We start from the raw sequence: 13,194 nt of genomic DNA, 5'->3' as shown, positions 1-13,194 counted from the left end.
GGTGATGGATTAAACCCAGATCACTTGACTGGGGGTGAGTGCTTGCAATGTTCAACACTCCGTTCATCATTTCCTTTGGTATCAACTTAAATTCAGGCACACTGCTCACGCAGCCTCTGGTGCTCTCATCTTCCTGACCTGGTGCAGAGGTCCCATTATGCAACCAGTTTGATCCCTCCTACAAGCTACGCTACCTCATTTAGACTGCTGGGGTGGCTCTCTAACTTGGGAGCTGGGCCTTGACAGGTCTCGGTATGGGGTTGTCACTTGTCGGGCATTGTCTCACCTTCATTAGCCCCGCAACTTGGGTCTAGACCTCCCACTGCTACCACTCGGGTGGGGCAGACCCTGGGTGGCAGTGAGCTTCACTCTTGTCTCCGCCCCGGAGGACTCCGTTAAGCAAGTACGCTGCCATCTTGTCCACAGCCGCCCTCTCCAAATCCGCTCTCATCCGACTCAAATATAAAGTCACCTTTGCTCATAAGGGTTTCCTCGATGACTCTACATTCTTATGGTGCCTCTACGAGCCAGAGTGCTCCATTAGCAGATGTTTGGCTGTAACTTTCCTGAAGACGGTAGCGGAGCCTCCGTGGATCGCGTCCACTTGGCCATCTTGGCTAGCTACGCCCGATTTAATATTGAAAAGGAGGGTTTATGCCTGTCAAAAGTTTTTTTTGTTTTTTTTTTAACAGGTAATTTTTAAACTACGAGAACAGGCTACAGTGGTAGACCTGCAGTCATGTTTTGCACTCTCATGATAGGGTTTTTTTTTTTTTTTTTTTTTTTTTTTTTAAACCGTTTATTACAAAACTCAAAAAATATACAAAGATGGGCCTACAACCTTCCGGCCGCTAGCAGACAAAAGGAGCATATGATACACATTGTAGAGCGTGTGTTGCGGATGAGGAAGATGCACAGGAGTTAGCAGCGTTGATAGCCACACCATCCGGACCCCACTGTACGGTTTCATTTTAAACTGAAAGAACAACCAGAAAAACAAACCCACAAGGCAATCCACAATCAGAAATAGCAGCATGTGCTCCCCTGAGAGGGGGACCCTACCAGTCCATAGGAGTATCAAGAAGGGGAAGAGATCAGGACTAGGGCTGGGTAAACTCAATGCCCGGAACAAGGAAGATGGGTCGGCTAAGGGGATGGGGCAGGCGACGGATCGGGCAATAACGGCGGAGCACAGATTCCCCCGCGGTAGGCGTTCCAGGGGCCCCCATACTTTCACCCATGTCCCAGGCTTACCTCTCGCCACATACACCACCTTTTCCCGAAACATGCACCAATCCATATGTTCCTTCCAGGCCGAGACAGTCGGGGACCTCTGGGATCCCCACAGTTGAGCAATATCGCGCTTGGCCACCATATATCCCAGAGTCACCCACCACGTCTGTGGCGCCGAGTAGTCGGTAGGTTCCCACACATTCAACAGGCATCTCCTCGCTTCGGGTAGCAGCACCACATGCGTAACCACACGCAGGACCTCATGCACACCACGCCAGAATCGCTCCACCTCCGGGCATCCCCACAATATATGCAGAAAGGTCCCCAAAGCGCCACACCCACGCTTACACAACCCGTCCACAGCATAGCCCATACGCAGGAGCCTTGGCCCCGTCATGTAGACTCTGTGGAGTATCTTGAGCTGGACGAAGCGAAGGCGGGCCGGTATGGCCACCTCTTTCGGGGAGGCCACCGCAGAGGTCCAGTCCTCGTCGTCCAGCTCCAGTCCATCGGCAACCCAAGCCTCACGAAGGGCAGTCAGCAATCCCGAGCGGTCATTGATCAGTTTTTTGTAGATCAGTGAGATCGTGCTGTCCGGAACGTGCCCATCCAGCACTCTATCCTCCAGGGGGGAATACTCCGGGATGGATGCAACGTCCGGGAAGACGGAGCCCAGTGCATGACGGATCTGCAAATACCGAAAGTACTCCCTGTCATGCAACTGGAATTCCGTCTGCAGCATCTCGAACGTTTTAAATCCTCCCCTCGTCCAGAGATCCCCCACTTTGCTGATGCCTATCATGTCCCACTTCTCGAAGCCCTTCGAGGTCCACAGGGAGCCCAACTGCTCGGACGCGTATAGTGGTGATGCCCGGGTCAGACGGTCCTTCCACCCCATCGCCACATTAGCCGCGTGCCACACTCGCACCATGACACGCGTGGGGCCGGTCAGCCGAGCGTCGGGCGCGCTGGAGTAGAGCGCTCGATTATAGTCCCCACCCGGGAGTAGCATCTTATCCATTTCGAATGCCGGGTTTAAGGCGGGCCCGTACAGGCCGTGATTAATCGCAGCCAGCTGGGAGGCCCAATAGTACCGTTTGATATCCGGGAGGGCAATCCCTCCGTCATACCATGGGAGCGTCAGCTTCGCCAGGGCGATACGCGGCCTCCCGTCCCAGAACAGGCGGCGCTGCAAACTCTCCACCTTGCGGAAGTAGCGCGCTGGGACGAGGTCCATAGTATTCTGCAAAGCGTACAGGAAACGCGGCAGAGACATCATCTTAAACAATGCCGCCCGGCCGAGCGGCGAAAGCGGCAAGCGCCGCCAGCGCGTGACATCTTCCTTTAGGCGCTGGAGGGGGGGAAGCAAGTTCCGATCATACCGGGCCTCCGGGTCCAGAGTAATGAAGACACCCAGGTACCGAAATCCCTGCGGGGCGATCTGGATCGGACAGCCCCGCGGGAGAATAGGAGCCTCCCCAGAGAGAACATACACGCACGATTTAGCCCAGTTGATGACAAGGCCGGAGTTACGACCAAATGAATGCAAACCATCAACCAGTACTATCAGTGATTTACGTGGGGAAGCTAGGTACAAGAGGATGTCATCAGCGTATAGGGATACGCGGTCCTCATACTCGGGGGTCCAACGGAGACCACGAATAGAAGGTTCCCACCGCAGCCACTCCGCCAGGGGCTCCAAGGCAAGCGCAAAAAGGAGCGGCGATAAGGGGCAGCCCTGCCACGTGCCCCGGCCCAGCTCGAACGGAGCCGACACTCTACCGTTCACCACCACCTGCGCCAATGGGCCCGAATACAGCAATTTGACCCAACTGATGAACCCTGCGCCAAAGCCAAACTTCGCAAGCATCGCCCAGATGTATGGCCATTCAAGCGTGTCAAACGCCATGGTGGCGTCCAAGGACGCCAAAATGGCCGGCTCCCGTATGTACTGAACACGTGCGAGCACTCCATGTAAACGCCGCAAGTTAAGGGCCGTGTTACGATGGGGAATAAAGCCGGACTGATCCTGGTGAACCAGGTCGCCCACCACGCCGACCAGCCGATTGGCCAGGACCTTGGCGAGAATTTTGGGCTCCGCGTTCAGTAGCGAAATAGGCCGATAGGATGTAACCCGGTCCCGAGGTCTCCCCTCCTTGTGGATAACCACGATTGTAGCCAGACGCTGGTCCAGCGGTAGGGAGCCCACCGAGTGAGCCTCCAGGAACATCGATCGGAGATATGGTGCCAGCGTGTCCGGTCGCAACTTGTACAACTCGATGGGGAGACCATTAGGACCCATGGCCTTGCCGGAAGCGACCGAACGTATGGCGAGGGCGATTTCGTCGGAGGTTGGAGCGGCGTCCAACGACACTCTGTCCTCCTCCGAAAGGGAAGGCAGCGCGATATCCCTGAGCAGGGCACGGGAATCCTCTTCAGAGCGGGAAGACACCGGGGAATACACCCCACGGAAATAATCCGCGAAGCAGGAGACAATTTCTTCCGGCTCAATAACACACACACCGTCCGTTTTCTCAATCAGCGGGACTACACGACTCGCTCTCTCCTTTTTGTCCAGCCACGCAATCAATTTACCAGCCTTATCACCCACATCATACAGTCTCCCCTGTTGCTCTCTACTGAGGCCCCTGGCCGCCTCCGTGACGAGGGCCCGATAGGCCGCTTGCTTGAGTTGGAGAACATGTAATACGGCATCCGTCACCCCACATTCTAGATTACCCTCCAACTCGGCTATCTCAGCTTCCACCCGGGTCACCTCCTCCCGCTCGCGCCTCCGGGTGTGGGAAATAAGGGACAGGGCCTCTCCTCGTAGTACTGTCTTGAATGCCTCCCACAGTGAGACAGCCGAAGGCACGGACCCCACATTCTCGTCAAAATAGCGCTGGAGGGATTTAATCAATTCAGCGCGAATGGTGGGGTCGCGCAAGTACCAGGGATTGATCGGGACCACCCTACCCTCACCCCTCGGAAAAAGATCCAGGTGTAACAGGAGCGGGGAATGGTCCGAGATACCCCGTGCCAAATGGCGCACCTCTCCCACCCTCCCAACATAGGCCGCCGGGACCAGGACATAATCTAGTCGTGAGAGACTACCATGGGCCCCCGAATGGAAGGTATACTGTAGCTGCGTGGGATGTTTTAAACGCCAGCAATCCACCAATCCCAAAGTGTCCAATAGGCCAGATAGCCACGCTTGGGCCCGGGGGAGGTCCCTAGGGGGGTGACGATCCACAGTCCCGGAAACCACCGCATTGAAATCCCCCCCCCACCACCAGAATCCCCCCCGGAAGGCCAAGGAGGAGGCGCCCCAGGTCCGCAAAGGTAGTCGACTGCAGCCCCGGCGGGATGTATACTGACACAAAAACGACCACTTTGCCCTCCATCCTTCCCACCAAGACCGTGTAACGTCCCCTGTCGTCATGGAGCACCTCATCAATCTCCAACGGGAGCGAGTTCTTAACCATGATGCCCACCCCCCTTGAGCCAGATGTGAAGCCCGAATGGGCCACTAGGCGATAGCCACGCCGATTCATGGCGCAGAAGGAGTTGCCAATGAGGTGTGTCTCCTGCAGAAAAACTACATCGGGCGAGATTCGCTTCAAGAACTGCAGGACCACACCACGTTTAATCCTGTCCCCCAGTCCATTTACGTTCCAGGACAACAGAGTTAGTTCCCTACCCCCCATCATAGACAGAAGCCACCATTTGTCCCCCCGAGAGCACTATAGAGCTAACACAATGATACTTTTGCCTTGTGGTAAAAACGAACAACACCCCCCCCATCCCTGCCCACCCGCCCCAACAAAACTCCCCCCTCCCTGCACCCCTGCATGAGCCCGAACAGCCCCCCCAACGTGCAGTGTGCCTGTCGCAGCTTGGCTGGGAAGAGCATAGCGTATTTAAGGTTCAGGTCCCGAAGACGGCGCTTGACGCCTAGGAAGCTCAGTCTCTGCTTCTGGACCGCTGGGGTGAAATCAGGGTAAAAATTCACCTCCATATTGTCAAGCTTAACCGGCCCATGCAGTCTGGAGGCTTGCAGGATAGCGTCTCTGTCCCGAAAGTTGAAAATCCGGGCAATGAGAGGTCGCGGAGGGGCTCCGACCTTCGGCCTTCCCCCGGGAACCCTGTGGGCCCGCTCCACCGCGAAGAATTTACTCAGCCCCCGTGGCTGGAGATGGGTAGCGATCAGGTCCTCCACAAATAGGTCCGCCGCCGCTTCCTCCCGTCCCTCGGGCACCCCGATGATGCGGATGTTGTTCCTCCGGGCCCGACTCTCGGAGTCCTCCAGGCGCCGATCCATAAGCGCGCTCGCCTGACTAAGCCGGCGCACCTCTGTTTGTAGTGCCGCCACCTCAGTAGTAAGGCCCGATGCGGTGTGGGCCAAAGAATCAACTCGGTCGTTGGTCTTGGAAAGATCGGCCCTCACCAGGCCAACATCCACGAGGACCGAGTCGATCTTCTGTGCCAGTGTGTCGAACCGCTGGCCCACCGAGGCCTTCATTTCGGCAATGGCGCCCATGACATCCCGCAGAGTCAGATCCGTGGGCAGGTCCGGGGCATCAGGAGGGCCCTCAGGGGACTTGTGCGGTCCGCCGGGAGATCCCTTCTGGAGGGTATAGCGGTCCATACTGTTGGCCTGATGGGTGGTGCCACGCCGGGTCGACTTGGTCTTTGCCCGGTCTCCATCTTGTTTCGTGGCCATGGCCACCAGTCCCCCGGTCGCACCAGCCACGTCGTGAAGGGCAGGCAATCAGGGCCACAAGCTCCGGGGGGGGCCACCCCAGATCGGCGGGGTGGGTCACAGCCAGCGGGCAGGCCGAGTCTCCCAGCGAGGCCACACCAACACAAAGAGCCCCGCGACCCAACCCTGCAGAGACGGCAAGGGGGTGCGAAAGCGAAAGTGCGGGGTACGCGACTCGCCACGCCCGGCCCGCCGCTGTTGTTCACTTTGTCACTGGGTCACCCCTCAGCGCAAATCCGGGGTCTGGCGAGGAGAAGGCCGCAGACTTCAATCGGTGCTCACTCCGGTGTCCGAGGTCCGATGTGACAACGGGAAACGGGTGCCACCTCAGCTCAGGCTCACCAACACAGTCCCCTCATCCGAGACAGGATAAATTCAGGATAGTCGTAGGAGGTTGCGGAGGTCCTCGGGAGCCTCGCACCTACGCGGCCATCTTGGTTGCGCGCTAGGCTCCTCCCCCTCTCATGATAGGGTTGGTACAATGTGTACTGCAGTCCAACTAGTGACATTTAATTTACAGGCCCTGGGTACACTTTGTACGATATACTTGTGACTTATGGGTAAGTTGCGTATGCCAGTTAGGAATACAGCCATGTTTTAAGGGTCAGAGCACCTGCACTGGGGCCTGGTAAGCACAGAGCCAAAAAACCAGCAGCATCAGTTTGAAAAAAACAAAATGGCGGAGATCACGCAAACAGAGGTATTTTTCTACAGTGTTCATCTAGGCATATCTCGCCTTCTTTTTTTTCTCTTTCATTGGCCCAGGAAGGCCTTGCTGTGGCCACATTTAAGGCTCATTTGTCAGCCTCATCAGCTTTTTTTACAGTTAAATGATCAGCAATCCTTGTTTAAATCGCCTGTTGTGATACATTTTCTAAAATGACTGACCCACGTGTTTCCACTGATGCCCCAATGGGATCTGAACTTAGTTTCCACATTTCTGATAAGCACATCATTTGAACCAATGCTCATTTGCCCTCTAACTTTATTAAACTTGAAGACAGTAGTCTTCATAGCCAGGGTCAATGGAACTAAGCAATTGTGTGGGCACTGCATTTTTTGCATAGTTAAGGATTAACATCATAGTCCATCATCTGCTGCATAATCTGCTGATATTAATAAAAAAGGTTTATCTCAAACTGTTTAAAAGTTACTTAAAAAAACAGGGATATGTGTTGCCTCATGGTGGAAGGCCCTTGGCAGAGATTGTCTGTTCACCTTTCTGTTGCTTATTGCTATATTTGGGTGTGTACCTGGTACTAATGAGTTGCAACCTAAGCCCAGACAGTGTACAAATGACAAACTAATGAAGTAATACTATCACAAAATATGCCGCATTGCACCACATAATTTCCCTAATCTTTCTGCATAATTTAGTCAACCCTGTCGCATAATTCCAGTGGCCCTGTTCTAAGCCATTACGTCAGCTGGTTCCATAAGTGAGCTACAAGAAGTCTCCGTCCAGCAACAGTATTCCTCCTTTTTTTGGATAAGCTGCTGCTACGAACCAAGGTAGCGTTCCTCCCGATAGTTGTCCCGTCTTTCCACATCAATCAGCTTGTTTTCTTTGCCCCTCCTTCTCCATCTAAGGAGGAAGAATGAATTCATCACTTAGACCTAAAGAGAGTCTGAGCTTCTACATTGATCACATAATGGATCATTGGGTTGCTGATCAACTTTTTATTGGGTTCTCTGGGACGAACCCGATCAATTCAAAAGCCTATAAATTCCAGGTAGAGTGTCTGCTGAATAAAAGTCTGGCATGGATTGGCCAAGAAACAATCTCCAGAAACCTGGGGTCTGGTTCCACCAGAGGTAAGGCTTGCCACCACTGTGCTGGCACATGGATTGCCAGTCTCAGACATCTTTCTGGATGAATTTTTTTTTTATTATTTATATTTCTTTTTATTAACAATGGGAATCAACATCTCAAGGCAGATCGCAGTACATTCTCATTTCTTATCATAAGGTTTTCACCAGATAATAATACACAATATCGTAACAATTGATAACTTGTATCATGTCTACAATTATTCATCTTGAGCTGGTACTGGCGGTGGAATACAAATGTTCCCTCTATACTCATTCCAGTCATTCCAAATGTGGGACCATTTTTTGGGACATCCCCTAGCTACATATACATACTTTTCACGGAACATGCACCAATCCATATCCTTCTTCCATGCGGAAACCGCAGGTGTCTGTGCTGCCCCCCCATTTCTGAGCACTGTTACGTTTTGCTATTGTCAACCCCAACGTAACCCAGGTAATGCGTGTGGTGTTTAGATCCGTGGGCTCCCACACATTCAGGAGACATCTCTTAGCCTCTAGAGGGACTTCATGTTTCAACACCTCGCCCATCACCTCATGTATCTTTTTCCAATACCGCTGCACAAATACGCATTCCCACAGTATATGGCAGAACGTGCCTTCACTTTCACATCTCCTTCTACATTTACCATATTCTGCTCTTCCCATTTTCACCATACAGGGCCCCGTGATGTAAATCTGGTGCACGATTTTGAGTTGTACTAGCCTCAGCCTTGCTGCAATGACCACCTCCTGTGGTGAAGCTATCGCTATTACCCAGTCTTAATCATCAAGTATTATACCATCCCTTTCCCACTTTTCCCGTAGTTTCAAAAGAGGGTCACCAGAGTGATTCACTAACTTTATATAGGTGAGTTAAATGGCCTCCTTTAGTAAGTAGCCATCAAGGAGTCTGTCCTCAAGGGGTGAGGAATCGGGGGGGGGGGGGTCCCTTCTGGAGACAGGATTGCAAAGCGTGACGGACCTGCAAGTATCTAAAATATTCTGTGGGAGCAAGATCATATTCCTGTTGCAAGGCTGGAAATGACTTGACCTCACCCTTTACCCATAGATCGCCTATTTTTTATATACCTATGAGGTCCCACTTATCAAAGCCTTTAGAGGACCACAGATTCCCAAGCAGCTCCGAATCTCATAATGGAGTAGCCAGAGTCACCCACGGTCCCACCCCATACTTCTGTTAGCCGCCTGCCAAACTTGCACCGAATGCTTGGTTGGTCCGGTCATGCGGTGCTTTCCGGGGCTTGACTAGAGCGCACGATTGTAGTTACCGCCAGATAACACCCAACGATCCATCGCATAGCCCGGATCACCTGCCTGCCTGTCTGTAAGTGCCATGATTAATGGCTGTCAGATGAGCTGCCCAATAATATTTTTTAAGATCAGGGAGGGCGATACCCCCATCATACCAGGTGAGAGCCAGTTTAGGAATTGCTATACCCAGCTTCCCATTCCAGAGTAAGCGGTGTTGTAGACTCTCGACTTCTTTAAAATAGCTTACGAGAACCAAATCTAGTGAGTTTTGCAGGGCGTACAGGAACCGGGGTAAGGACATCATTTTGAATAAGGATGCTCTGCCCAGCATAGAGAGTGGAAGCGTCTTCCAACGCTCCGAATCCCTCTTCAATCTCTGCAAGGAAGGGAGTAGGTTCTGAGCGAATTTATCTGCGGTATCAGATGTAATATAGATGCCAAGGTATTTGAAGCCCAGGGTAGAGACCTGTATCGGGCAATTCCTAGGAAGGCTCGTGAGGGGTCCCTTTATGACGTATAATACAGATTTGACCCAATTGATTGAATACCCGGAGTATCTGCCAAAGATGGCGAAAATGTCAAGTACTGCTGTGAGCGAGGCCATTGGGGATGTTAGAAACAATAGTATGTCGTCTGCATACAATGAGATGCGGTCCTCCCACGATTCAGCCCATTTAAAGCCACAAATCACTGGGTCCCTGTTCACCCAGGAGGCCAGGGGTTCCAGGGACAAGGAAAACAGAAGGGGAGAAAGCGGTCAACCCTGCCTGGTTCCTCTATTGAGTCCGAACACCGCAGATTTTTTGTTGTTTACTACTATCTGGGCTAGTGGTTTCGAATAGAGGCGTCGTACCCACTGGATGAATTGGGGTCCAAAACCCATTGTCTCGAGAGCTGCAAATAAATACGTCCATTCGAGCATGTTGAATGCCATGGAAGCGTCCATAGATACCAATACCGCCTCCTCCTGTATGGTTGCCGCCCTCCCCAGCACCCGGCATACTCTGCTTAAATTCAACGCAGTGTTACGCTGAGGCATGAATCCTGATTGGTCCGGGAGTGTCAAATTATTAATAACTTTCACCAGTCTATTGGTGAGAAGTTTAGCTAAGATTTTAGGCTCGGCATTCAATAGGGAGATTGGCCTGTAGGAGTAACAATCTGTCCGGATCTTACCTTCCTTATGGATCATTACTAGGGCTGCGATCCTTTGATCTCGAGGCAGTTCTCCCAGTATTTAACTCTCAAACATTTTACACAAGTGGGGGGCAAGAATGTCCGTCCCAAGTTTATATAGCTCAATCGGTAGACCATTGGGTCCTGATGCCTTTCCCGAATTAAGCCCCCTGACTGCCTGTGCCACCTCATATGCCGTAAGCGCCCCTTCTAGGTATTCCAGCTCCGACGCTGAGAGTTTAGGTAGTGTTATATCCCGTAGGAGGTCCAGAGAGTCATGTATTGTGTAGGGGTTCTGTGAGGAATAGATCTGTTCGAAGTGGGCAGCAAATGTGTTGGCGATGTCCTGGGGGTCCGTGATCATGCGTTCGGCTTTGTCAATTAATTCTGGCACCATTCTGCTGGCCAGCTTTTGTTTGTCTAACCATGCAATACATTTCCCAGCTTTATCCCCATGATCATAGATTCTACCTAGTGTCTCTCTTCCCAATTCTTTGGCTCGGTTTGTCACTAAGGCCCTGTAACTATCCCTCTTCAACTGTAGAACGTGTAGGGTGTCTGGGCTGGGTCCCTCTGCCAGTTCCGCTTCCAATCGGAGGATCTCTGTCTCTAGCGCTTCCTCCTCCTTAACCTTTTCCTTACTCACCCCCGCTATTAGGGAAAGGGCTTGGCCCCTGACTACCGTCTTGAATGCTTCCCATAGTGTCTGAGAGCTCAACGACCCCACGTTCTCTAGGAAGTATTGTTCAATCGCGGTATGTAGTGCTTTGCGAACTACCGGATTGCGGCGATGCCAAGGGTTGATGGTAGCTACCCTTCCCACTCTATGTTGGCCCACCACTAGGTGCACCCACAACGGGGAATGATCGGAGATACCCCTCGCCATGTGCCTAACTTCTTGTATGTGTGTCAAGTGGTCTGGGGGAGCCAGTAAGTAATCTATTCTTGACTAGCTGTTGTGAGCGCCCGAGTGGTAGGTGTATTGGGTGGTGTCAGGGTGGAACGACCGCCATATATCCTGCAACCCCATAGCCCCCAGAAAATCCGGTAGCGAGCAGTTGGAGGGGCGAAGTTCTCATGCAGGGCTTCTATCTTGGGTGCCATTAACCACCACGTTCAGGTCCCCTCCCACTAATAGGAGTCCCTCTGGCACCGTCAATAGAATGTCGCCCAGATCTTTAAAGGCTAGTTCTTGGAGGCCTGGTGGTACATAAACCGACATGAGGGTCAGTACCTTAACTTCCCATTGTCCCATGATGCCCGCATATCTCCCCCCAGTGTCCACCCATGTGGACTTGACCGTCAGGGGAAAGGAGTTCCTGAGTAGTATACCTGTTCCTCTCGACCCGAGATAAAGCGTTAATGTGCCACGAGGTTGTATCCCCACCTGTTGAGGGCTTCACAAGTGTTCCCCACCAGATGTGTCTCCTGCAGTAGCACTACGTCAAGGGCATGTCTCTTGATGTACTGTAGCACCACTGTTCTCTTTACTTTGTCCCCCAGACCATTAACAATCCAGCTCATCAATTTAAACCCTATGTCCCATCGCGTACTCTTGAACATTCACGTGTCACCAGTGTCTCCCTGTGTTGCTGGACTACGATGCCTTGAAGATTCCTTAAAAACATGCAACTGCGCTTGAACCCCCCCCCCCCCCCGCACCCCTCACTGCTCACCTGCACTCTGGGCTCCGAATTGCCCATGATTAATTACAACAATGCAGAGTGCCTGTCGCCCTTAAGTGGAACTAAGTGAAGAAAAATTGGGGGTACACTCTCCTCCACCCATCTGCTCTAAGTATTCACAAGGTGAGGAATCGGCGGTTTGATAGAGCATCCACCAGAAAGATCTTTACTGAAGGTAAGTAATTTGTTCATCTATACTATGCCTGGCCATAGGCAGTAAGGAAGTAAATTCCCACCCCTCTTCTGCAGAACAGATAGGCACACCTCTGCGAACCTCTCTGCATCTGGGCAGTCTGTGACAGTCCTGTTTTTTGCCTGACTGTGCCAAAGAGTTCAATACAACGGTTTGCTGCTGTAACTAAACATTGCGTAAGAGGCCTTTAGTGCCAGCCTTCGGAGACCTACACCTTCTTTATCACCTTCTACAGGCCCATCACATTCACAACCAGCCTCGTAATGTCAATTGTCTAATGATTAAATGCACATTTACATTTTCCTGGCATGCCTTTAGCATCAGGAGTATTCTGCCAATGAATGAACTCTTATGTTCGGAGTTGACTTCAAACCACTGTGCCATTATATTACTTTTCAATGGTGTAGTAGAAATCATTTTAAATAAACCTTAAATGAAAATCTAAACTAAATGAACCTAAACGGAAAGTTTAGCATGTTCATTTTAAATTGCATATTCTGTAGGAAACACATTATTAATTGAATTGTGATTATTTCCTAGGTGATGCTCTGTGGAATGCAAGAAGTGGATTTAGCAGACTGGCAGAGAAACACGGTCTATCGTCATTATACAAGGAACAGCAAACAGATGATTTGGTTCTGGCAGGTGCAGTAATAAACTTGTTATATATAAAAAAAAAATAAGGGACAAACTTGCGGCTAAAACAGATCAAGTTCTTTTTAGAATTACAACTTCACCAAAGCCCCAACACTTGATGATACTTGTTACTACATTTGAGCGGCCTCGCTGTAGGAGAGAAATTCATTAAAATGTCTGATCGGTAGCTGGTAGGGTGGATTGGAAGCAGCTCTTTAAAACTAGTACTGCTGATTTAAACGTAGTAGCCACACACGCATGGCTTTCAGTGTGTCACAGAGCTGTGTTCCTTCCATCTATGTCATAGTTTCCTAGTTCCTTATTTTCCTACTAAGTGACTTTGACAAAAACTATTTTGCTATTCCATTTCTATTAGTCATCACTGTATACTTTACATTATTTTACTGTTTAAATTTAGTCTGTAC

The 13,194-nt window shown here is 51.3% G+C and overlaps 1 protein-coding gene across 2 annotated transcripts in view; it reads left to right on the top strand.

Annotated features, from left to right (window-relative positions):
• The window catches only part of WWP1 (WW domain containing E3 ubiquitin protein ligase 1), an 850,740-nt gene that overhangs the window by 718,472 nt on the left and 119,074 nt on the right, over positions 1-13,194 (top strand). For both annotated transcript variants that reach the window (XM_085605336.1, XM_085605333.1), the window contains exon 21: positions 12,674-12,778. In XM_085605336.1, coding sequence (XP_085461462.1) covers positions 12,674-12,778 — 105 coding nt within the window. The remainder of the gene's footprint in view (positions 1-12,673; positions 12,779-13,194) is intronic.

Source organism: Triturus cristatus, chromosome 5_1 (assembly GCF_964204655.1).
Source record: "Triturus cristatus chromosome 5_1, aTriCri1.1, whole genome shotgun sequence".
In the NCBI taxonomy this organism is placed as follows: domain Eukaryota; kingdom Metazoa; phylum Chordata; class Amphibia; order Caudata; family Salamandridae; genus Triturus; species Triturus cristatus.
This window is presented reverse-complemented; position numbering and strand designations above follow the sequence as displayed.